At 36.4% G+C, this 27,314-nt stretch overlaps 1 protein-coding gene across 2 annotated transcripts in view; it reads right to left on the minus strand.

Moving 5' to 3' along the window:
• The window catches only part of LOC101899941 (rap guanine nucleotide exchange factor 4), a 310,188-nt gene that overhangs the window by 97,162 nt on the left and 185,712 nt on the right, over nucleotides 1-27,314 (minus strand). For both annotated transcript variants that reach the window (XM_005190427.4, XM_059125688.1), the window contains one exon: nucleotides 3,427-3,573. In XM_005190427.4, the coding sequence (XP_005190484.1) occupies nucleotides 3,427-3,573 (147 nt within the window). The remainder of the gene's footprint in view (nucleotides 1-3,426; nucleotides 3,574-27,314) is intronic.

Here is a 27,314-nt window from a genome sequence, read left to right on the forward strand (position 1 = left end):
TATGGGGGCTATCCCTAAACGTGGACCTATATAGCCTATTTTCAATACCAAAAGTCCTGCAGAGCACACATTTGAGAACACACATTTAAGTAAAATTTAATCAACCTGCTTCAATTCGTTCGGAAGCTAGAGTGATTTTCACAGACGGACGGACGAACAGACAGGCGTACGAACATCGTTGAAATAAACATAGAATTTTATGCCGATCAAGAATATATATACTTTGTGGGTTCTAAAATGTATATTTCTAAGTGTTATAAACAGAAAGACAAACTTATATACCCTTCATACTATGATGGAGTGTATAAAAAAAACCTTTAGAAAAACTTCTTTCTATTGGAAACCTTTAGAAGGCTAATCCCTTTCAACTTCCATTTTTTAGAGAAGTCCTTAAAAAGATATAGTCTCTATCAAAAGACATTCTCAAATTTGCTCTACAAGACATTTTTGAGGTCTTCTTTAAGACCTCCAATTTTAGGACTCAATGCTAAGGTTATCTTTATTTGGAAATCAATTTGAAACCTTAAGAATTTTTTTTCACATTTAAAATGGCCTTAAGAACTTTCTGTTTTTCTAAAAACCTTTCGGGAGACCTTCTAAAGAGAATTCCTTGAACATTTTACATTTCAGAAAGTGTCTTACAAGTCGTCTGTCCCTAAAACTCCTGTAGTTGAAAACTATCGAGAGTATCTTTAAAGCCTTGCCCTTTTAACAGAACCTTTAAAGGCCTACTCTCTTAGGTGGATTCTTTAATGTATTATTTCATTGGAGGAACTTTAAAAGGCTTCTTTTTTAGAGAACGTAGCCTTCCTCTACAGAGGATCCTTAAAATGTTTTTCCTTCCGCAGTCATTTAAAAAACTACTGTTGTAGGAGATACCTTTAAAGGGCTGCTCTCTTAAGAGAACCTTTTAAGGTTTTCTATTTTGCGATGTTTAAAGGATCTTAGAAAGATTTCTTTCCTTGGAAGAAAATATTTAAAAATCGTCCCTCTTTTGAATATTTGTTAAAGATCTTCAATCTGTAGAAGTCGCTAGATGACTTCTATGGACAGCATACACATATATCCTTCCGAGCGTAAATCTTATTGACAAAATTACTTTCTTAGAATCTCCGTAGAACTAATTTCTGCATAAGCCTCTTTGGACGTATCTATTCTACAAAAAATATTTTGGCAGGTTTTTTTCTACAGAAGACGCCACATTGATCATTTTTCAATAGAAAACCCATTCTCATATTATGTTGATGGAAGGATAGGAGATCTTTTTATACCCTCCACCATTATATGGAGGGTGTATTGGCGTTGTCATTTGTAACTCGTCGTTTGTAACTCCTCGAAATATTCATAATAGACCCAACAAAGTATATATATTCTGGATCAGCGTAAAATTTCATGTCTGTCGTTGTTTCTGTCTGTATGTCTATTTGCCCGTCTGTCCGCTATCTTTCGAACGAATTGAGATAGAAGGCTAGCATTTTGCATACATGTATAGTTTACCAGCACTCCGTTTTCGTAATGGGTAATACAGCCTATGACAAACATTTTTGTATGCAGGTCCATGTCTTCGTATAGTCCCCATATAACGGTAACTACCGATATTCGATATCCAGTACAATGAAACCGTCACACGCTACCCGAATGATGCTTTGCGGTATTTTGGCCCAATCGCGGCGAAGTGCATGCTTGAGGTGATCGACACTTTTTTTTTTTTAGTGCCAACCTTGCTTTTCAAAATACTCCACACACAATAGTCCAACGAATTGGTATCCGGAGATTTTGGTGGCCATTGTGCGCTGGAAATGAAGTGAGGAACCTCATTTCGTAACCATTCCTGGGTGGCGCGTGTTGAGTGCGATGGTGCTGAATACTGTTGGCATGTCCCAGGTCTGCAACCAAAATGTTTGCGTGCCCAAGGCTTCAATACACCCTCCAGAATATTTTCGCAATAATATTCGGCATTTAATCTGATGCCAAGGTCGATTAATACGACCGGAGAGCGACCATCGGCTGTTATGGCGGCCCACACCATCACCATGGCCGGCGCTTGAGTTCTGGTGGCCAACCGAAGGTGCACATTTTCAGCTGACCTCTTTGGCAAGTAAACACGATCATTTTCTTTGTTTACGAATTGTTGGACAACGAATGTTCTCCACCTTCGGCCAAGCGAAGCAACTCTTTAGCTCTTTTGAGACTATTATCTTTATGTTGCGGTGTAAGTTCTTGCAGTTTTTGGAATTTCAATGGCTTTACCCCGAGCTCATTCATATCTGAACCGATCTTTACCAAATTTGTAAGTTGTAAGTGCCAAATTCCATCCCATTTGGACAAATATTAGACCTTTGGTGCACAATAAAAGGTAAATCGGACGAAGTTATAAATGGGAGCTATATTCAAATCTGAACCGATCTCGATAAAATTTAGAAAATGTATTTCTGATTTGTAGTTGATATATTTCCTCAAATATTGTCGTTACAAAGTGCATATTACGACTGCGGAGGACAAAAATAACAAATCGGATGAACAATATATATGGGAGCTATAGCTATATCTGAAACGATTTCGATCAAATTTGGCATCCTTATTTTCAGGTCCAATCTGATCGTATGTGCAAAATTCCATATTATTCAGACTGATATTACACGTTTGGTGCACAATAAAAGGCAAATCGGGCGACGATATATATGGGAGCTATATCTAATTTTTATCCGATTATCTCAGCAATTCAATAGAGTTCGTCCTTGGGCCAAACAAATGATATGTGCAAAATTTCATCTCAATCGGATAATAAATGCGACCTGCATTTGTTCACAAGAATACATGGACAGACGGACGGACGGACTGACATGCATAAATCAACTCAGAAAGTGATTCTATGGAGATCGTAAAAAGTAACTATGGGTCTATCTCGCTTCCTTCTCCATGTTACAAACAAATGCACAAAGACATAATACCCTTACCACTATGTGGTGTAGGGTATAATTATACCCCCTTTAGATTATTTACCCCAGATTTTCCTCCCAATATTTTTTCAACGTCCTGATCAAATTGAACTTTTACAAACACTCTTTTGTGGGGCCACACCACCGTTCTATTTGATATTACCGAACAAAACTTTGCCAATAATTTTCCCTTGAGCAATTTTCATTATCGAAATCATTACCATGTACCGACCAAACAAATGAATATTTTTGTGGTTAAGAAAAAAAAAATCTGAAATGAAAAAGCAAAGGGGCAGAAGGGAAAACGAATTCCATAACGAATTGCAAATTTTCATTTGAGTTTCTCGGTGTGAGTGTGTGTGTGCGTTTGTTTATCAGCCCACAAGAAATACCTTTTTAAATTCCATTGAATTCCCTTGCTCGCTCGTTCGCTCTCGTTCCCCTCCCCATCCCTTTTGTGGCATTCATTTAATGCTTTTCAACTTACCTCCCAAATCAAACGAAAATCCTGTTGTTCGACTCGCAGCAGCTCGCAGGTGGTTTTTGTGACCACAGTACTGTCGCGCGGTAAATCGTGAAGTATCGATTCTCCAAATGTGGCTCCAACGCCCAGATTACACAATGTCACTGGCGACTGTAAGAAAAAGAAGAAGAAGAAAGAAAAGAAAACGGGAATAAGAACAAAAACGAAAACATTTGAAGGGTATTGAACTGGAAATAACTTTTTCGTTTCACTCTTTTTTTTTCAATAGAAAGAAATGGAATTTTGTTGCGAACTTTATTGCCCCGGGGGCAAATGAACTTTTTACACGCAGAGATTGCTAAAAATAAATAAAATAGGTTTTGAGGTTGCTTTAATTAAATCGATAGAAGCGAAGTAAGAAATGTTGGATGTTACTTTAATCAAGGGAATGTTTCTGCTTCTGACGATTTGAAGGGGAACTCAGAAATTAAAAAAAAAAAAGATAAAAAGTATCAGAATCGGTTTTGCCGACAGATGTATACCCTCAGTCAATGTTCGATTATTTTAAAAAACATTTTGGTTTCTGTTTTAATTATTAAAATTTATGATCCTCTATGGATTAGGTTCCGAAGGATTTAGCCAAAATTGTCCATTTCGCATCGGATCTAAATAACTATAATATAAATATTGAGACTTGCCAGTTTTGGACTATGTTAGTTACTTCCTTCACTTTATATGACATAAAGAGTGAGATAAAAATAAGTTAGAAAGCAGTTAGTTCGGCCGGGCCGAACTTTTAATACCCTTTACCATTTAGAATGGTAAAATAAAATCCTTAAAAAATTCTGATAAAATTCTAAAAATACCGAATATAACCGTATTTGGGTCTATATGACATGGACCTACATAGGCATTGTTTGTCACAAGCCATTACCCTATTCAAATTCGAAACTTGAAATAAACGGTGAATAATGTAGCTAAAATCATTAAAAATACCGTATATAGGGAGGTACCGTTATATCGGAGCAGTGCGAAGACCTCGATCAGCATAGACAATTTTCTGTCACAGGCAGTAGCATCCATTACGAACTTCAAATACGATATCTCAAACAATTTCGGAGGGTATTGTAACTATATTCGTGAAAATACCGAATATCGGGAGGTACTGATATATGGGGCCTAAACAAAGACCTGGACCTACATAGACAATTTTCTGTTACAGACTGTAGTTTCCATTACGAACTCTATATACGTACTTTGAAACAATTCCGGTGAATAATGACGCTAAAATCATCAAAATACCGAATATTGGGAGGTACCGTTATATGGGGGCTATATGAAGACGTGGATCTGCACAGACAATTTACTGTCATAGGCTGTAGTATCGATTACGAACTTCAAATACCAAATTTGAAGCAATTCCGGTGAATAATGTCGTTAAAATCATCAAAATACCGAATATCGGGAGGTACCGATATATGTGGGCTATATGAAAACGTGGACTTACATGACCCATTTACGAACTTAACCTGACTACTGGAAAAATAAACATGTTTGCAAAATTTTAGCCATCTATCTCAATTCGTTCAAAGAGCGTGATTATAACAGACAGACAGACGTTCGGACAGACGGACATCGCTAAATCAACTTAGAATCTTATGCCGAATTTGGTTTTCTCGATTAGAAAACATTCATTGTCCAGCAGTTTGTAAGCAAACAAAATGATCGTGGTTACTTCCCAAAGAGGTCAGTTAAAAATGTGCACCTTCGGTTGGCCACCAGAACTCAAGGCCCGGCCATGGTGATGGTGTGGGCTGCCATAACAGCCGATGGTCGCTCTCCGCTTGGTATAATCGACCGTGGCATAAGAATAAATGCCGAATATTAACGCGAAAATATTCTGGAGGGTATATTTAAGCCTAGGGCACGCAAACATTTTGGCTGCAGACCTTGGACATTCCAACAGGACTCAGCACCATTGCACTTAGCTCGCGAACCTCCCTATACGAGGTTCCTCGCTTCATTTCCAGCGACAATGGCCACCAAATTCTGTGGATACCAATCCGTTGGGCTCTTGTGTCTGGAGTGATTTGGAAAGCAAGGTTTGCACTTAAAATTACCAAAATGTCGATTACCTCAAGAAAGCGCTACGCCGGGAATGGGCCAAAACACCGCAGAACAACATTCGCATTTTAAGACTGTAATCCGTGCCAAAGGTGGCTAACTCGTACAAATCTAAACTGATTCTAAAATTTGGTGCTATTTCCGACATTTTTTGCTTTGGTTCACAAAAAATTCATAAAAAAAGTAAATATTTTGGCGTTTGACTTTGTTGCAGTTTTTTATTTCATTCTGTATGTGATAATTTTAAGGAAATGAAAAATTATAAGATAATTGAACATTTATATCCAATTTAATGCTAAATCATGAGTTCCGTATTCACATCAGATCTCTGGTTGAGAGAAATATTTAGATTTCGCAAGTTGTAAAGAATCGCTGACCGGTTTCGTAAGTAATGACCGATAAAAGTATTGAAAATTGTGACCTTTTGTGGGTGAGGTACCAGGAGGGCTTCGCAGATACATGTCATCTTCAGAACAGATCTTGTGTTAGTAAACATGTTTGTATGTGTGAAAATTGAAGAAAGTTGGATGCTAACTTTGCTTTCTTTAAGCTTCTTGTTTTTCAAAATCATGAACCCTGTGCATGGGGTAGGTACCAGAAAACAATGGTCTGATCTCTACCATCTTTATAATATATCTTGTGCTCATGGAAATATTGGGATGTACCAAGTCTGAATAGAATAGGATGTTAATATCGCGTTTTATGAACTTCATACAGGGTTGCCCATATTCGACGGACCCATCTGGCAACACCATAACTTTTGACAGAGATGTCACATCGCTTAATGACATACCGCGTTTGAAGCGTTCGACTGGTAAGGCTCTTTCTAATCCGAAGAGGCCATATAAAAGTCGACCAAGGCGATCGGCCGAAAATATCGCAGCCGTACGAGCCAGTGTTGAGAGGTCCCCAAGAACATCCCAAAAACGCCGTTCTCAGCAGTTGGAAATGTCTCGGTCCACTTTACAACGTATTATTCGCATTGATTTGTATTTGTTCCCGTACAAACTTCAATTGACGCAAAGAATGTTGCCTGCGGACAAGCATCGTCAATTGGATTGGGCCCAAAGGTCCGTCGAATATGGGCAACCCGGTAGATATCAAAATATTTTACCCTTTGTGGCGGAGGTATCAGAAGGAGTGGACCGATGGATTCCACATTCACAGCACATCTTGTGTTAGTATAAATAATGGAATGTGTAAAATATGAAGAGAACATGAGGCATATTTCCGATTTTATGATCATTTTAGTTGTTCGAAACTTTGACCCTTTGTGGTAGAGGTACCAGAAGGAATAGTCCGATATCTACCATCTTTTTACCAGATCTTGAGTTGATAGAAATATGTAGATGTGCCAAGTCTGAATGGAATTGGGTAAAAATTTCGTGTTTTATGAGCTTCATGGGTATTCAAAATTTTGACCCTTTGGGGGGGAGGTTCCAGAAGGAGTGGATCGATATATTCCTGTTTCACACCAGACCTTTGGTTACTAAAAATATTTTAATGTGATATTTTAAGACAATCGGACTATAACATAGTTAAAATTATTTAAAATTTTGACCTTTTGTGGGGGAGGTGCTGGATGTACTGGACTAATATTGTACATTTTCTTACATGACCTAGCACTTACGTAAATATTAAGATTTTCAAAGTTGCAGCAAATTCAGATTATATTTTCTCTTTCTGTGCTATAAAATATTTTTTGAAAAATGTTCACCACCATACTAAAATCAAGAAATATCACGCGCACCAGCCAGCTAGACAGACTGACAGACGAACGGACATCGACTGCAAATGTCCCGAAACGGATTTGGTCCAAAAAGATCTAGGATCCAAAATCGTTATTTCGATGTGGCAAGGTTTGGGCGTGTCATATGAAATATGTATACCCTTGTAGACATACAAGGAATGGTTTTCTGGGAGTTCAAATTGGTATCGTCTAACAGAAACACACTATAAATCAAGTAACAACTCTTTAATATTTTTGCGTAATTTGGTTAATGTATAATTATTTAATTAAAGATTTTTGGGTGAAAAAATTTCCAGTAAAAAAAGTTCAGGTAACAAAAAAAAATCGCCGTCAAAAAAAAAAAAAATAAATAAATAAATAAAAAAATAAGTAAAGGATATAAAAATTATGCATCCTGTTCGTTGTGCAAGAGATATAGCCAACAATTTTCCCCACATTTTGCAATTGCTAACAGAAAATGTACTTCATTCATCTCCCACCTGCTGCAGAACTACACTACCTTCCACTGAAGTAATTTATATTGATTACATTTCCTCCACCCCCGCCACGGACAGCAGTACATATAAACATATTTATTTATTTATATTTGTTTTCAAGTAGTCGCATTTTAATTCCATTTTTTATTATTCGTTTATTTGGCTTCTCTTCTGCACGCTGCAAAAAGGAAATCTTCTTAACGGCCAAATGAAACCCCATAAAAATCGCATGGTAATTTTTATTTCTTCCTTGGCATTCCGTTTTGCAAGCAAATAAACCAAATGGGATTTTTATGTTTGTTCTGGTTGATGTGAATCAGCCATAAAATGCATTTCTTTCCACCAAAATGGAATTTATTTCACATTGGAGGGGTATTGATTTTTCGGTTTCGGGGAAAACAGTGTCACGGTTAATGCAAGGACACGGACTGATGAGACGTGATGGAATATTGAAATGAAATGGAAATAGTTAAAGTGGTTCAGAGAGAAATATCAATTCATAGTCACCATCCAGATACTCTGTGGTTTTGGTTCGATAAGACGCAGTCCTTCAGAGATAAGAAACATTCTGGACTATTGAAGAGGAGATACGAATCAATAGCGAATAAAATCCTTTCAGATTGATCAGAAAATTTTCTCTCAGAAAAGTCGGGCTAAAACCAGTATCTCTGAGATAGGTTCGATAATGGATAGGACCGATAAAAACGGATCTGTCATGAATATTCTCCCGTCCTGATAGAGCTCATCTGCATATTTTCTACCAATTATCTTTTTTTCTTTTGCCAAAATAGGACCTAATCTCAAAAATGAGGACAAATCATACCCTCAGATCAATATCATCCTCAAAGATTAAATTAACTTAAGTCTTATTACAATATACTGTTTTATACTACAATCCAATCTTACTACTTACTATACTATACTATACTATACTATACTATACTATACTATACTATACTATACAATACTATACTATACTATACTATACTATACTACTATGAGGGCATGCCAGGACCATTATCTCTCAGATAAGGGCATGTCAGGACCATTGTATATCAGATAAGGGTATGTCTGGACCAATATCTCTGAGATAAGGGCATGACAGGACCATAATCTCTGAGATTACGGCCGGTGAGGACTTTTATCTCTGAGATAAGGGCCGGCCGGGGTCATTATCTCTGAGATAAGGAGCAGTCAGGACCATTATCTCTGAGATAAGGGCCGTCAAGACCATTATCTCTGAGATAGGGGCCGGTCAGGACCAGTATCTCTGAAATAAGGGACCGGCCAGGACCATTGTCTCCGATCAGGACCATTACCTCTTAGATTCAGGACCGGTCAGGACCATTATCTCTGAGATAGGGGCCGGTCAGGACCATTGTCTCTGAAATAAGGGACCGGCCAGGACCATTGTCTCTGATCAAGAACATTACCTCTCAGATTCTACCTCTTTTCAGAACCTTTATCTCTCAGATAAGGGCATATCAGAACATTTACCTCTAAGAAAGGGTCGGTCAGGGCTATTATATTTCAGATAAAGGCCGGTCAGGACCATTATCTCTGAGATAAGGGCCGGTCAGGACCATTATATTTCAGATAAAGGCCGGTCAGGACCATTATCTCTGAGATAGGGGCCGGCCAGGGCCATTATCTCTGAGATAAGGGCCGGTCAGGACCGTTATCTCTGAGATAAGGTACGGTAATGACCATTATTTCTAAGATAAGGAATGATCAGGACCATTACTATGATATAAGGGACGGCCAGAACCATTGTCTCCGTTCAGGATCTTTACCTCTAGGAAAAGGGTCGGTCAGGACCATTATGTTTCAGATAAGGGCATGTCAGGACCATTACTTCTGAGATAATGGCCGCTCAGAACATTAACCTCTAAGAAAAGGGTCGGTGAGGACCATTACATTTCATATAAAGACCGGTCAGGACAATTATCTTTAAGATAAGGGTCGGTCAGGACCATTATCTCTGAGATAAGGGTCGGTCAGGACCATTATCTCAGAAATTAGGACCGTTCATGACATTTATCTCTCAGATAATTATCTCCGATCACAACTATTTTCCCTGAGTTTCTAATCTCTTTTCATGCTAAAGACACTTAAATTAAATATTCTCTTTTTCTGCCTTGAAAATCAATTACCACTTCAAAACATTTTTGCATTGTCCTTCAAGGTATGTGCACGTACCGATTTCATTTCTCGTTATTGTTTCTATTCTCTGCAGGAAAAGTTATGCAATTTTTATTATTTCAGGAATTACAATTAATTCTCCATTGCCATCTCATCTATTGATTTTTTCCCCTTTGCTTCAATTTCTGCAATTCCCTTTCATTGTCCTTCTTGGACAAGGCAAAAAAGGTCGTAAAGTCTTTTTATGGATTTTTGCATAAATGAATAACTAATATTCACCGAGTGGATGCCTATTTCTGGTTATCCTTTAAGAGGGATTTGAATATTTAACAGGTGGAACAAAAGTCAATATTTATTTTTTTCTCCTTCTTTTTGCTGTTATTGTTGCATACATACATAATTTAATGGGCAAAGGGTAGATGAAGGTCTTTTAGAAAGAGGAAAAATGAAAAAAATATTATGTAATGTCAAGGATATAGATAAGAGTTCGACTGGCAGGAATTTAAAATTTTTTTGGACAGTTGGCTGAAGAAAAAAAAAAAAATAAATAAATTCAGTTGGTCGCAGAAAAAATATTTTTTAATTCACTTTTATTGTGCTCTAAAAAAATCCGAATCTATAAGTCTCTACGTTCCTGAAAAACTCTTAAAAAAATCTTAAAAATCTAAATTTATTGGTCTGCGGGTTCCTTAAAAAATTGTTTATTGATTCCCCAAAAAAAGAAATAAAATCAGTTGGTCAAAAAAAAAAAAAAAAAAAAAACAAGTAAAAAAGCAGTAAGTTCGGCCGGGCCGAACTTTTAATACCCTCCACCATTTGGTACAAATTTGGCAATTTCCAAAAAAAAAGAAATAAAATAAAATCCGTTAAAAATTCTGCTAAAATTTTAAAAATACGGAATGCTTATACGACGACGTGGACCTGCATAGGCAACTTTTGTCATAAGTTATTACAATATTTAAATGCGAAACTTGAAGAAAAATCTGTTTATAATGTAGCTAAAATCATCAAAATACCGAATATGTGGGGTACCGTTATATTTGGGGCCATACGAAGACGTGGACCTGCACAGACAATTTTCTGGCATGGGCTGAAGTATCCAATACGAACTTCACATGCGAAATTTGAAACAATCCCGGTAAATAATGTCGCTAAAATCATCAAAATACCGCATATCGGGGGGTACGGTATATGGGGGCTATACGAAGACGTGGACCTACATGGCCCATTTTCTGTTTTATGCTGCAGTATCTGTTACGAACTTCAAATACCAAATTTGAAACGATTCCGTTAAATAATGTCGCTAAAATCATCAAAATACCGAATATCGGGGGGTATTGTTATATGGGGGCTATATGAAGACGTGGACCTACATGGCTCATTTTTTGACTTAGGATGTAATATCCGTTACGAACATCAAATACCAAATTTGAAACGATTCCGGTAAACAATGTCGCTAAAATCATAAAAATACCGAATATCGGGGGGTACCGTTATATGGGGCTACACGAAGGCGTGGACCTGCACAGATAATTTTCTGTCTTAGGTTTTAGTATCTATTACGAACTTCAAATGCCAAATTTGAAACAATTCCGGCGAATAATGTCGGTAAAATCATCAAAATACCAAATATCAGGAGGTACCGTTATATGGGGGCTATATGAGAACTTGGACCTACATGGCCCATTTACGAACTTAACCTGCCTACTGGCAAAATATACATGTGAGCAAAATTTTAGCCTTCTATCTCAATTTGTTCGAAAGATAGCGTGATTACAACAGACAGACGGACAGACAGACAGACAGACAGACACACAGACGGACATGGCTAAATCGTCTTAGAATTTTACGCTGATCAAGGATATATATACTTTGTTGGGTCTGACATGAGTATTTCGAGGAGTTACAAACGGAATGACAAAATTAATATACCCTCCATAGTATGGTGGAGGGTATAAAAAGTTAATTTTTCTGTTATTGAGTTCCAGAAAAATTCGAATCCTGTAATTCTATGTTCTTGAAAAATAATCTTAAATATCGAAATTTAAATATGTCGGTCCTTGAAAAAATACGCTTAACATATCCATGTTATTGACCTGTAAGTCCAAAAATATATTCTTTAAAACCCACGTTTATTCATATGTTAGTCCTTGAAATAGGTCCGTTATAGGTCCTGGAAGAATGTTATTAACAATACACATTTCTTGGTCCACAAAAGTTAAAAAAAATCTGCTTGAATAAAATATTCTTAACAATTCCAAGTTTTCTGGTCTATTGGTCGAAGGAAAAATATTTCTAAAAATATCAAGTTTTTTTCGGCTGATTTTTACGATCTCGTCACTTGGGTAGATTTTTTTTTGTCGTAGATTTTATTTTATTTTATCCCAGAAAAAAAACAAGGGAACTGATGAGGATTTTTGGCTCTTTCCGAAACCTAGGTATTCCCGCCTTACCCTCTGGTAAATATTACCATCATTCTTCACTAATAAACAAACATTGTTTTTTATAAAAAAAAAATAATGAGATTAATCCCGACCATTTTGCAACAACAAAATATTTTTTAAAACCATAAGTTTATTGGTCTACTGATCCTTGAAAATATTCTTAATCATCCACGTAAATTGGTTAGCTGGTACTAGGAAAAATATTCTTAAAAACCTTAAATTTGGTTGTCGAATAATAATCCTGAAAATATTATTTAAAGTTCCAATTTTATTGGTCCGTTGGTCCTTGAAAAAATATAAAGGCTGGTCAGGATGACGTTACACCTGTTATTTGAAAAAGAAAATATTTTAAGATAAAAACACATATTACTTCTGTTGGTCCTTGGGAAAATATTAAAAAAATTTAAGTTTCGTCTGTTAGTCCTTGGAAAAATAATTAAAATTAATTGTCCTTAAAATTTTTTTTTAAAAAATCTATGTTGGATCAACTTTTTTGGCCCTTGATTTTTTTTTTCAATTTCCACGTTTGTTGGTCCTTAGAAAAAATATTCTTAAAAATCCACGGCTGTTTGTCCTTGAAAAAAATATTTTTAAAAATCCACCTTTGTTGATCCTTGAAAAAATATTCTTTAAAAACAACATGTGTTTGTCCTTGGTAGAAATAATCCTTAAAAATACACTTTTTTGGTCCTTGAAAAAGTATTGTTTAAAAAATATTCCTTAAAAATCTACGTTGTTTGGTCCTTGAAAAAATAATTTTTCAAATTTTCACGTTTGCTGGTCCTTGGAAAAAATGTTGTTAAAAAAAATTTAGGTTTGTTGGTCCTTGATCGTAGGAAAAAAATATATTAAAAAAAACACTTTTGATGGTCCTTGGAAAAATAGTGTTTAAAAAATCCACGTTTGTGTGTATTTGAGAAAAAAATATTCTTTAAAAAATCCACGTTTGTGTGTATTTGAGAAAAAAATATTCTTTAAAAAATCCAAGTTTGTTTGTCCTTGGAAAATATGTTTTTTGAAAAATCCAGGATTGCTAGGCCTTGGACCTTGCAAAAAATTTCCTTTCAAACAAGTAAAAAAGCTATAAGTTCAGCCGGTTCGAACTTTGTATACCCTCCACCATTTGGAACGAATTTGAAAATTTTCAAAAATAAAATCCTTAAAAAATTATGTTAAATTTTTAAAAATACTGAATATAGTCGCTATATTGGGTTTACACGACGTGGACCTACATAGGCATTGTTTTTTATAAGGCATTGCCATATTCAAATTCTAAACTTGAAATAAACGATGAATAATGTATCTAAAATCATCAAAATATAGTATATAGGGAGGTACTGTTATATTGGAGCTGAGCGAAGACCTGGACCAGCATAGACAATTTTCAGTCACAGGCTGTAGTATCCATTACGAACTTTAAATACAAAATTTGAAATAATTCCGGTACATAATGTCGCTAAATTCAACAAAATACCGAATATCGGGGGTACCGTTACATGTGGGTTATACGAAGACTTATACCTGCACAGACAATTTTCTTTCATAGGCTGTAGTATCCATTTCGAACTTCAAGTACAAAATTTGAAATAGTTCCGGTAAATAATGTCGCTAAAATCATCAAAATACCGAATATCGGGGAGTACCGTTATATGGAGGATATACGAAGACGTGGACCTACATGGCCCATTTTCTGTGTTATGTTGTAGTATCTGTTACGAAATTCAAGTACCAATTTTGAAATAATTCCGGTAAATAATGTCTCTTAAATCATCAAAATACCGTATATCGGGAGGTACCGTTATATGGGGGCTATTCGAAGACGTGGACCTACATGGCCCATTTTCAATATCAAAAGTCCGGCAGACATAATACACATTTGGGTAAGTTTTTATCAACTTACATCATTTCGTTCGGAAGCTAGATTAATTTCCACAGACGGACGGACATTGATAATATATAATTTGTGGGGTCTAAAATGTATATTTCGAGGTGTTACAAACGGAATAACAAACTTTATATAGCCTCCATACAATGGCAGAGGGTATAACAACATTTGGAACCATTTTCAAATATCTACGTTTATTAGTCCTTTAAAAATCCATGTTTGCCCTCGAAAAAAAAAAATATTATTTAAATAATGCACGTTGTCCTTGGATCCTTGGGTCCTTGCAAAAAAATTTCCTTTAAAAAAAATAAAAATTTAGAACAATCTCAAAAAATCCACGTTCATTGGTACTTTAAATAATCCATATTTGGTCCTTAAAAAAATATTTTTTTGAAAAATCCACATTTGGCATTTGGCTTTGACTTAAAACATATTCTTAAAACGCTACACTTCTTGGTACATGAAAAAATATTCTCCAGAAATCACTTTTTTTATCCCGATAAATATTTAAGAAAAAACCGACGTGTTTTTGGTATTTAAAAAAAATATTTCTTAAAAAAAAATTGTCCTTACAAATATTTCTAAGAAATCCACACTTTGTCCTTAAATTATTTTTAAAAATAGTTTTTTTTTATTATATCCCACGTTTGTTCGTCCTTAAAAAATTGAATTCTTAATTTTCTGTTGGTTCTTGAAAATATATATATTTTTAATTCCTGCACGATTAATCTGTGTGATAAATATTTAGGTTATCACATGTTCTCATAACATATTTCACATGTGTCCATTGTGGCTTTGGATCAATTCAATTTCTATGTAAACATTATATAACACAACAATGTACGCAATTCTCATGTTTTTGGCTAAATTTTCTGTTACAGCCTTTGCGTGTCATGCAATGCCACAACATGACTAATATTGGCCATTTTACCTCAATTTTTAGTCTGGCCGCCAGGTTGACTGGCTGTCCGGCCATTAAGTTGCCAACTTAAGTAAACAATGTTTAAGTGTGCTTAGAGAGTGTTGTGCGTTGGTATGAATAAAACCACAACAATTTAATTTTTTTAAAAATTAATGTTTAATTTCCAAAAGACAAAATAGAACTCTCTAGAAAATGTAAAAATTATTTTGTTGTCACCAAATACAAAAACTGAAAGTCAAGGCTAACTTGACGAAAAAAGAAAAATACAAAATCAAAGATGACTTGATCACATAAAAATAATATTTTTAAAGTAAATTATTATTGAGTACTTTCCGGCCGCCACAGTACTCCCCCTCCAGCGTTGTCATTCAGCGAAACGAACTTTCTTTGTTACAGATTTTGGATTTTGTCCTTGATTGTTGAATTCATTAGATAATATACACGGTTTCAATCTGTCAATAGAAACTACTTTCTCTTTTCCTTCAACAAGAATCTTGAAAATTTTTCCGTTCCTTGAAACAACTTTATGTGGGCCTGTGTATGGTGGTTGTAACGGTTTCTTCACTGCATCATACCTTAGAAAAACATATTGACATGTTTTCAGTTGATTGTTGATGTAAATTTTGTTACTACTGTGACATCCTGTAACTACTGGCTTTGTACTATTCATCTTGTTCCGGAATAATGTTATCCAATCAGATTCATCTGAAAGCTGCTGTGTGTCAATAATAAGTTCTCCAGGCAAAGCTAAACTACTTCCATAAACCATTTCAGCAGGAGATACATCAGTATCGGTGATAATTCGGGTTCGTAACCCGAGTAGGATGAGCGGTAGTGCACCTACCCAGTCATTACTATTTGTACATCTTATAGCTGATTTTAAAGTTCTGTGCCATCGTTCTACCAATCCATTTGTCTGAGGATGATAAGGTGTTGTGTGTTTCACTCTTGATCCGCATAATTTCGCAAGTTGCCTGAATAATCTGCTCTCAAATTGTTTACCTTGATCCGAAATAATTTCCAATGGCACACCAAATCGTGAAATCCATAGACTGACAAAAGCTGAGGCTACTGTTTCAGCCCTAATGTCTGCCAGAGGAATTGCTTCTGCCCATTTCGTGTACCTGTCAATACAAGTTAAGAGATATCGATAACCTTGACATGGCGTCAATGGTCCAACAATATCTATGTGGATGTGCTTGAAACGTTGAGTTGGTGGTTTGAATTCACCATACTCACTTTTCGTATGACGGTGAACTTTGGATCGCTGGCACTCGATACAACTTCTAGCCCATTCGCTCACATCCTTCTTTAATGACTTCCAGATGTAACGTGACCGAATTAAATTGACTGTACCTTTAACTCCAGGGTGTGACAATCCGTGAATAGTATCAAAAACTAACTTTCGAAATGATGGTGTTACGTAAGGTCTGATGGTAGAGCTTGATACATCACAGTAAATCTCAAATCCTTCATTCTTCATAAGTTTTAGCTGTAGACCGGACATTTTGTCGTTTAATATTGATTGCAATTCTTCATCGGATTGTTGCTCTTTTGCTAGTCCTTTAAAGTCAATGCAATGGGGCGTTCTGATTGTTTGCACACGCGACAATGTATCGGCCACCACATTATTTTTACCACTGATATGGCGTATATCTGTTGTGAACTGCCCAATGTAATCCAGATGTCGAAGTTGTCGTGGAGATGCCTTTTCCGGACGCTGCTTAAAAGCGTATGTTATAGGTTTGTGGTCCGTAAAAATGCAGAACTGACGACCTTCCAAGAAATACTGGAAATGCTTCAAAGTGGAATATATTGCCAGCAATTCACGGTCATATGCACTGTATTTAGCTTGAGCAGGCGACAATTTCTTAGAAAAAAATCCTAGTGGCTTCCACTCACCACTAACATACTGTTGTAGGACACCACCCATGGCAAAATCGGAAGCGTCGACACAAACTGATGTTGGTGCATTTTCGCATGGATAGGATAATAATGTTGCGTCTGCCAACTCTTTCTTGCAATTTTCGAAAGCTTGTGTCCGTTCCTCAGTCCACGTTATATCGCTGTTATCGTTCTTCACATTGGCGTTGTAAATGCTATGTAAAATTGCCTGTGACTTTGCAGCACCTGGTAGAAATCGTCTGTAGAAGTTTATCATACCCAGAAAACGACGAAGATCTTTGACAGTGCTGGGTCTCTTATATGCTTGTATTACCTGAACTCTGCTAGATACCCAAGAAATTCCAATTCCGCAACTCCAAAAACACTTTTATCGATGTTGATAGTTAAACCATATTGGCGCAGTTTCTCGAATAATCTTCTAAGATGATTTTGATGTTCTTCCGCACTTACTGATGCCACGAGAATGTCGTCTATATAAACGTAAACGAATTCTAAGTCTCTACATACATCGTGCATAAATCGTTGGAATGTTTGTGCAGCGTTGCACAATCCAAATGCCATCCTAGTAAATTCAAAATTTCCAATCGGTGTTGCTACTGCTGTCTTTTTTATATCTTCTTCTTCCACTGGTATATGGTGGTAAGCTTTAACCAAATCAATTTTGCTAAAAATTGTCTTACCATCCAGCAATGCACCAAAATCATGAATATGTGGAACTGCGTATCGGTCTGGGACGGTGCGAGCATTTAAACCACTGTAGTCACCGCATGGACGCCACTCACCATTGGATTTCTTCACCATATGTAGCGGACTAGCCCAACTGCTATTTGATGGACGACATATACCAAGACGAATCATTTCCTCGAATTCTTTCTTCACAATTTGTAGTTTTTCAGGTGGAAGACGTCTGGGTTTGCTGAAAACGGGTGGACCTTTCGTAGTTTCGATATGATGCTTAACTGAATGTTTTGCTCTAGATTTGAAATTAATCTTTGTTAAGTCGTTAAATTCTCGCAGCAATGACGTATATTGAGATGATCTCGAAATGCATTTAATAGCGGAATCCTGTACACTTGCTATAGCACCATTACATTTCCAATTGGTGTGGGGGTCTATAAGAGTATTATTCTTAATATCGATAAGTAGTCCATATTTCCCCAAAAAATCTGATCCAATAATAGGTTTTTGTACATCAGCAATTACGAAGTTCCATTTAAACAATCGATTCATTCCCAAATCTATGGAAAGGGTTTTTGTACCATATGTCCTAATCGGAGTTTGGTTTGCGGCATACAAAACAAGCTGACTGGGAGGTTGATTTCGCATGGATTGCGACACAGGATATACCGTTAAATCTGCCCCTGTATCTACTAAATACCTGGTTTTCGATTTAATGTCTCGAACAAACAGGCGACATATATCTGGGGTACACTCATCCGTCACCAAAGATGGTGCACCATTCAGTTTTCCGAAGTTGGAGGCTTATAATTGCATGGAGCAAGACATTTTCTGGCTTTCTCCCCAAATTTGAAATGATACCAACAATAAGGTTTTGGTTTGCTTCCGGAATTTGACCGTCTATTCCTTGATGATGATGACTTGCTACGGCTTCTTGACTTCCTGAAGGAATTTATCTGCGTGCAGAGCGTTTGTAATTTCTTCTCAATTTCCTCTAAACGAGTGCTCGATGGAGAAAAGCTGCACACATCCGATTCACTGCTATCCGCAATCTTATCGGCCATCGTTGATAATTTGTCAAGACTATCTTCACTAACTGACAATATCGCCTTCATTTGTGAAGGAAGACGTTGCATCCACAACTGCTTCAAAATGTCGTTAGAAACCTTACCTTGAGATAAAGACCGCATTTCGGATAATAACTCTGAAGGCTTCTTGTCTCCAAGTTCAACGTTAGTCAAAAGCTTCTTGAGACGCTTCTCCTCTGAATCCGAAAAACTGCTAATAAGTTTTTCCTTAAGCGTGTCGTACATGTTTTCCGCAGGAGGATCGACGATGATGTTTGATACCTTCTCCAAAATACTGCTTTCAATAGATGCGACAATGGTATGGAATTTTGTGGAATCTTGCGTAATACCAGCCATAATGAATTGCGATTCCATTTGTTTAAACCAAAGCAGCGGGTCTGAACGCCAAAATGGTGGAGCTTTCACAGCTACTCGCGAAACTTCCATTGATGGTCCAGAATTTGTAGCGGTGGTTGCCATTAGTAGGTCTGATTTCCGTTCAATTGGCTGTTCTTATTTTTTTGTCCGGGGTCACCAATTTGTTGTGCGTTGGTATGAATAAAACCACAACAATTTAATTTTTTTAAAAATTAATGTTTAATTTCCAAAAGACAAAATAGAACTCTCTAGAAAATGTAAAAATTATTTTGTTGTCACCAAATACAAAAACTGAAAGTCAAGGCTAACTTGACGAAAAAAGAAAAATACAAAATCAAAGATGACTTGATCACATAAAAATAATATTTTTAAAGTAAATTATTATTGAGTACTTTCCGGCCGCCACAAGAGCCAGAGAAGGTGAGTGTGCGTGTGTGTCAGAGCATATTGCTGTTGTTTTTATAACTCCAAATGCCCAGTCTATGGCCCATTCTATAACAATTTCCTTCTTCTCCAGCAGATGGATGGTCATAAAAATACACGCACACACACATTCCTCAAAACGAAATTAAATTTTAATTTCATTTTAAAAACTCCACAGTAAATTGTTTACGTTTATGAATTTGCCATCCATGCATCATTTATATCGCCGGTACTTTGTCGTATTCGAGGAAGTACTTTATGAATGGATGGCCGACCGACCGAGCGACCATTAATATTTGTGTTTTAATGTTCCGGCATACCTAATTATTATGAGCTTTAGACCATCTTGGAAAAACGGGGTGGAATGAAATGGAATGCCATGGACATAACTACGAGAGGTGTGGAAATGTTTTTTAAGATGCTGTGTACTGTCGTTTCAATTCGAATGGCCAATGAAAACGTACGCAATTTCTCACAAAATTGAAGTACTAACATTTATGGCTGTTGCTGTTGTAAATATGTACTCAGTTAGCTCGTAGTTCGAAATATTTGATACAGAGGCATATTTGTAACCTCAAGGTCTTTTATAGGGAATAGAAGACCTCAAGATCATCTATAGGGAATAGAAGAAGGAAATAGAAGTGTCCTATAGGGACCTTAAGGTCTTCTATAGAGAATTCCGTTCTATAGGGAATAGTAGACCTGAAAAAATAGAAGACCCCAAGGTTTTACAAAGACAATAGAAGACCACATGGCCTTCTTAGGACAATAGAGGACCTGAAGGTAATTTCTCACAAAATTGAAGTACTAAATTGAAGCTCGTAGTTCGAAATATTTGATACAGAGGCATATTTGTAGCCTCAAGGTCTTTTATAGGGAATAGAAGACCTCAAGATCATCTATAGGGAATAGAAGAAGGAAATAGAAGAAGGGACCTTAAGGTCTTCTATAGGAAATTCCGTTCTATAGGGAATAGTAAACCTGAAAAAATAGAAGATACCAAGGTTTTACAAAGACAATAGAAGACCACATGGTCTTCTTGGGACAATAGAGGATCTGAAGGTCTTCTTAAGAACATAGAGAACCTCAAAAACTATTCTCCATCCCAAATTTGCTTTAAAAATCAGCTCTACATTAAGAAAAGAATAAAGTAATTGATTAATTAACCCGAAGGGGCCAGGTAAGAATGGATTTTTGAAAATTCGTAGTAGAACGGTACGAAAAGTATTTGAGGAAGCAGTACAGCCAGAACTCTTAAATTGTGAATGAGGATCACTGATGTAGTGCATAATAGATGTACCAAAGGGGATTTGGAAATTCGCATTATAAGTGTACGAGAAGTACTAAAATGTACTACATTTGGTACCACTTGGAATCATGTGAACGGTTAGAACTTAAAACATGAAATCGGAATCAAGTTTGAGGAATAGAGTCGATGTGAGGAGGTAGTTTTAGAAGTGTGTATTCATGTATTCGAAAAGTACTAAACGGTACTAAATTTAATACAATTTGAATTTGGAGGAACGGATAGAGCTGGTATCCGAAAATTTGAAATTAACATTTCTTGCGGGTTGTAGGATTGGGATAAGCAGGATTTTTTTCGAAGTGTGTATTTATGCGCACGAAAAGTACTAAATTTGGTACATTTTCGATGTGAGTGAACCGATAAAGCTGGAATTTTGAAATTTAGTAATTAAATTATTATTGCATTCCAGAACTAAAGAATATGGGTAGTTTTGGAAAATTCGTACTAATGTGTACTAAATGGTAACAAATTTGGTATAATTTACTTTTTAGGTGAAACGGTATAGTTAGAATCCTGAAATTTCATATAAGATTTCTATTAGACTGTATGATAAAGGTAGTTATGAATATTTGTTCTTAAGTGTACTAAATCGTACTACATTTGGTACAATTTGGATTTGGGTGAACCAATAGGGTTGGTATCCTGAAATTTGGAAACAAGATTACTTTCGGATTGTGGGATCTTTGGAAATTTGTACTTATATGTACTAAAATGTACTACATTTGGTACAATTTGGATTTGGGTGAACCAATAGGGTTGGTATCCTGAAATTGGGAAATAAGTTTTCTATTGGATTATGTGATGCCAATTGTTCTGGATATTTGTACTTATGTATACCAAATGGTACTGTACTCGATACAAATGGGGATTGTGGAATGGGAGTCACTGATGGAGTGCAGGATAGATGTTCCAAGGGGTTTTTGGCAATTAGAACTTTAATTTCACCAAAAGTTCTAAAATGGTACCATTTGGTGTTATGTGAACGGATAGAGCTAAAAACTTAAAATTCGGTATTGGAACACAGGTTGGAAAGTATGTTTAACATAGGAAGGTGGTTTTGGAAAGGTGTACTAAGTGTGCGATCTGTACTTGATGGAGTGCACCGATATTGTCCATTTTCACACCTGACCTAGCACTGATGCAAATAGACCTAGGACCTAAACCGTTATTTCGATGAGACACGTTTAGACCGCATCAAATGATATATACTCTCATTAGCCATATAGGCAATGTACTGGTGAAATCTAAATTTTTCAAAATGGACCATGTAGATCCTCGTTTTGGTATAGGTCCCATATAATGGTATCTCCCGATATTCGGTATTTTTATGGTTTTAGCAACATTATTCACCGGAATTATTTTAAATTTGGTATTTGAAGTTTGTAATGGATACTGCAACCTAAGATAGAAAATTGTCTGTGCAGGTCCACGTTTTCGTATAGGCCCCCAATAACGGTACCTCCTGATATTGGCTATTTTGACAAATTAGGGACATTATTCACCGGAGTTTTTTCAAATTTCGTATTTAGAATTCATAATGGGTACTACAGCCTATGACAAAAAATTGCGTATGCAGGTCCACGTATTCGAATAGCCCCGATATAAGGGTAACTCCCAATATTCGGTATTTTAATGATTTTAGCGAAATTATTCACCGGAATTGTTTCAAATTTGGTATTTGAAGTTCGTAAGACAGAAAATTGTCTGTGCAGGTCCACGTCTTCGTATAAGGGTACCTCCCAATATTTGGTATTTTGATGATTTTAGCTACATTATTCACCGATTTTAATATTGTAATGGCTTAAAAAAAGTTGCCTATGCAGCCAAATTCGTTTCAAATAGTGGAGGGTATTGAAAGTTCGGACGGGCCAAACTTACAGCTTATTTACTTGTTTTTATACCCTACACCACAAGGTGGTCACGGTATTATGTCTTTGTGCATTTGTTTGTAACTGGCAAAAGGCGACGAGATAGACCAATATTTCCTTTTGATGATCCGCATAGAATCACATACTGAGTCGATTTATGCATGTCCGTTCGTTCGTCCGTCTGTCCATGTACTTTTTGTGAACAAAGTACAGTTCGCATTTATTACCCGATCCAGATCAAAATTTTGCACAAATCATTTGTTTGGCCCAAGGACGAACCTTATTGAAATTGGAGATAATCGGTAAAAATTAAGATATACCTCCCATATATATCTTCGTCCGATTTACCTTTTATTGTACACCAAACGTGTAATATCAGCCGGAATAGTATGGAATTTTGCACATACAACCAAATTAGGCCTGAAAATAAGTATGCCAAATTTGATCGAAATCGATTCAGATATAGCTATAGCTCCAATATATATTGTTCATCCGATTTGTTATTTTAGTCCTCCGCAGCCGTAATATGCACTCGGTTACCACAATATTTGGGGAAATATATCAAATACAGCTCAGAAATACCTTTGCTAAATTTTATCGAGATCGGTTCGGATTTAGATATATCTTCCATATATAACTTTGTCCGATTTACTTCATATTGTGCACCAAACGTCTAATATTGTCCAAATGGGATGGATTTTGGCACTTACAACCGAATTGAGTCTAGAAGCTAGTATGTAAAATTTGGTGAAGATCGGTTCAGATATAGTTATGGCCCTCATATATATTGTTCATCCGATTTGTTATATTTGTTACCCCCAGCCGTAATATGCACTCCGTAACAACGATATTCAGGGAAATATATGAAATACAGCCCAGAAATATCTTTGCCAAATTTTATCGAGATCGGTTCAGATTTGGATATAGTTCCCATATACATCAAATGGGCAATACAATTCCGAATTTAAAAGATACACATGCTTCGGCATATTTAGTTTTTTGAACTTTAAATTATAATTACAATCATAAAAAACTTTTAATTGTTATGTGGAGCTCTACTATATTGGCAAAGTGGTGTAGGGTATCATAAAGTCGGCCCCGCCCGACTTTAAGTCTTTCTTTACTGGTTTATAATAAGAAAACCATCTCCATATAAATACACACTTCGAAACCGCGGTGTTTAACATGTTTATATCTTTGGACAATTATTTGGATAATTTCTACCACGTGCAATCTAAAAACAAACAACAAGATAAAGAAGAAGGTTAAGAAACATAAACTCCCCAAAGAAACAAATGATGTTTTTATTTCTGATCTGTGGTCGGGTTTTAATGATCAGAGAGAGAGAGAGAGAGAGAGACAGACACTGACGAATTGTTTGGACGATATGACGAATGGTGGCACATAAAACTGAAGAAAACATTTTATGTTCTTTTCCTCGTTTTTTTTTTGTTTTTGGTTCATTTATGCCAAAAACATTTACGGCGCAAAAAGAAAAACAAAAACAACAGCCCATAAACAAATACCAAACATAAAATAAAATTAATTAAATTAAAAATAAATTTTCCAAAAGTTCATTTGCAAAGATGGTGGGTCACTCATCATGGACCAGCCAACCATGGACATGGCGGAACATTAAAGAAGTCAGATGCTATGGTGTAAGGTATTTCTTGATGTTGTTGCTATTATTATCTGTAAATGGGGGAATTAGGTCAAATGTCATGAAATTTGTTTTTTTGTTGCGCTTTGTTGTTGTTACATACCGAATAAACACAACACGTACGAAAAAGGTTTCTTTAGATCATCTTTCACCTAACAGCTATTATTTATTTGGGGAGATGAGGTACTTGGAGATAGGGTTGCCAATTCGTGTTAATTATTCTAAGAAACTCATGGATAAATGCAGAATAAGATAAGATAGTTACTCACTAAGTGCGCGTGCTACCAAAACTATAAGTGTGGATATTTTTTGAAATTCAATTAGAGTTCTAATCGGGATTTTTAATTAATTTCAGGCCTACAATGATGGTCCTTTAAAGAATATCATCAGTTCCCTTGTTTTCTGTCTGGGATATTCTCCCCAGAAGTTATTTTAAAAATAACTTCTATGACAAAAAACAATTTTTTACTCAAGTGACGAGATCGTAAGCTCAATAGAAGTGGGATCAAAGAATTAAATAAAACTAAAATTCTTTTGGATAATCATCCAAATCTTACAACCGCATTTATAAACATTTACATCTTTCTCCACTTGTTATGCTTTCGTTCTACCTGAACGAAGTAGCATAACCATGTAAGTTGGTCTTTTCTGTTACAACAAAATCCCCTTCGTCGACTGTGCCTTGTTCTAGTAATAGAACAGTGTTGGCTTGTTTGTTCGGGATACCTTAGTATTTTGTTGTTGCAAAATGGTCAGGCTTAATCCCTTTATTGGGTAAACAATGTTTTTTTTTGTCATAGAAGTTATTTTTAAAATAACTTCTGGGGACAATATCCCAGACAAAAAATAAGGGAAATAAGGGAAATGGCCGCCTCTGGCGTTGATGATGTATTGTGCCCTTTTTACTGCATTTTCCATCGTTTTTGCCAACATTTCGGCCGGAATAGCGGCTATTTCTTCACGAGTGTTGTCCTTGAGCTCTTCTACGGTCCTTGGCTTGTTAACGTAAACCTTTGACTTCAAATATCCCCACAAGAAGAAGTCAGGCGGCGTCAAATCGGGCGAACGCGGTGGCCATGCGGTGGCCTAACTGCTGAGAACGGCGTTTTTGGGATGTTCTTGGGGACCTCTCAACACTGGCTCGTACGGCAGCGATATTCTCGGCCGATCTCCTTAGTCGACTTTTATATGGCCTCTTCGGATTAGAAAGAGCCTTACCAGTCGAAAATTTTTCGTATAAACGCTTAATGGTGTTCTTAGAAGGCGCACTTCTCACATGTTTTAATGTTTTAAAAGCACGTTGAGTTTTCACAATTGACTTCTTCTGTTGAATGTAAATTTCAACTATTTCAGAGCGCTCGCGTGGCGTGGATTGGTTCATGGTAAAAATCTGCGTGGACTGACGCTGCAAACGCGGTATGTCATTAAGCGATGTGACATCTCTGTCAAAAGTTATGGCGTTGCCAGATGGGTCCGACGAATATGTACCTGTATATTTCTCATAACTTGCGAAACAAAATAGCAATGCTTTTTCTATAAATATCTCTCAGCCAGAGATCTCCTTCCCACTTCTTCTAGTCCCTCCCCCACTCATAACGCTTCGCTGGGGTATATATCTGTCGGCAAAACCGACATATATTTTTTCCCTTCACCATAATATGAAGGGTGTAATAAGTTTGTCATTCCATTTGTAACACCTCGAAATATACATTTTAGACCCCACAAAATATATATATTCTTGATCAGCATAACATTCTATGTCGATTTAGCATTGTCCGTCCGTCTGTCCGCCTGTCGAAATCACTCTAGCTTTCGAACGAAATGAAGTAGATTGATACAATTTTGCTCAAATGTATATGATATCTGCAGGATTTTTGGTATTGAAAATGCGTGAGGTAGGTCCACGTTTTGGTATAGCCCCCATATAACGGTACCTCCCGATATTCGGTATTTTGATGATTTTAGCGACATTATTCATCGGAATTGTTACAAATTTGGCATTTGAAGTTCGTAATAAATACCACAGCCTAAGACTAAAAATTGTCTGTGCCGGTCCAGGTCTTAGTATAGCCCCCATATAACGGCACCTCACGATATTCGGTATTTTGATGACTTTTAGCGACATTATTCATCGGAATTGTTTCAAATTTGGTATTTGAAGTTCGTAATAAATACCACAGCCTAAGACAAAAAATTGTCTTTGCAGGTCCACGTTTTCGTATGGCCCCCATGTAACTGTAGCCCCCGATATTCGGAATTTCGATGACTTCAGCCACATTTTTCATCGGAATTGTTTCAAATTTGGTATTTGAAGTTCCTAATGGGTACTACAGCCTATGACAGAAAATTGTATGTGCATGTCTTCGTATAGCCCCCACATAACGGTACCTCCCGATATTCGGTATTTTAATGATTTTATGGATATTTTTTCACCCGAATTGTTTCAAATTCTGTATTTGAAGTTCGTAATGGATACTACAGCCTATGACAGAAATTTGTCTGTGCAGGTCCATCTCTTCGTAAAGCTTCCATATAACGGTACCTCCCGATATTCGGTATTTTAATGATTTTAGCAACATTATTTACCGGAACTATTTCAAACTTGGTACTTGAAGTTCGTAATAAATACTACTGGCCCCCTTATAATGGTAGCCTCCGATATTCGGAATTTTGATGATTTAAGTGACATTATTCACCGGATTTATTTCAAATTTGGTATTTTAAGTTCGTAATAAAATTGTCTGTGCAGGTCCACGTCTTAGTATAGCCCCCACTTAACGGTACCTCCCGATATTCAATATTTTCATGATTTTAGCGACATTATTCATCGGAATTGTTTCAATTTTGGTATTTGAAGTTCGTAATGGATACTGCAGCCTTAGGC

The sequence above is a fragment of the Musca domestica genome, unplaced genomic scaffold (genome assembly GCF_030504385.1).
Source record: "Musca domestica strain aabys unplaced genomic scaffold, Musca_domestica.polishedcontigs.V.1.1 35, whole genome shotgun sequence".
Taxonomy (NCBI): Eukaryota; Metazoa; Arthropoda; class Insecta; order Diptera; family Muscidae; genus Musca; species Musca domestica.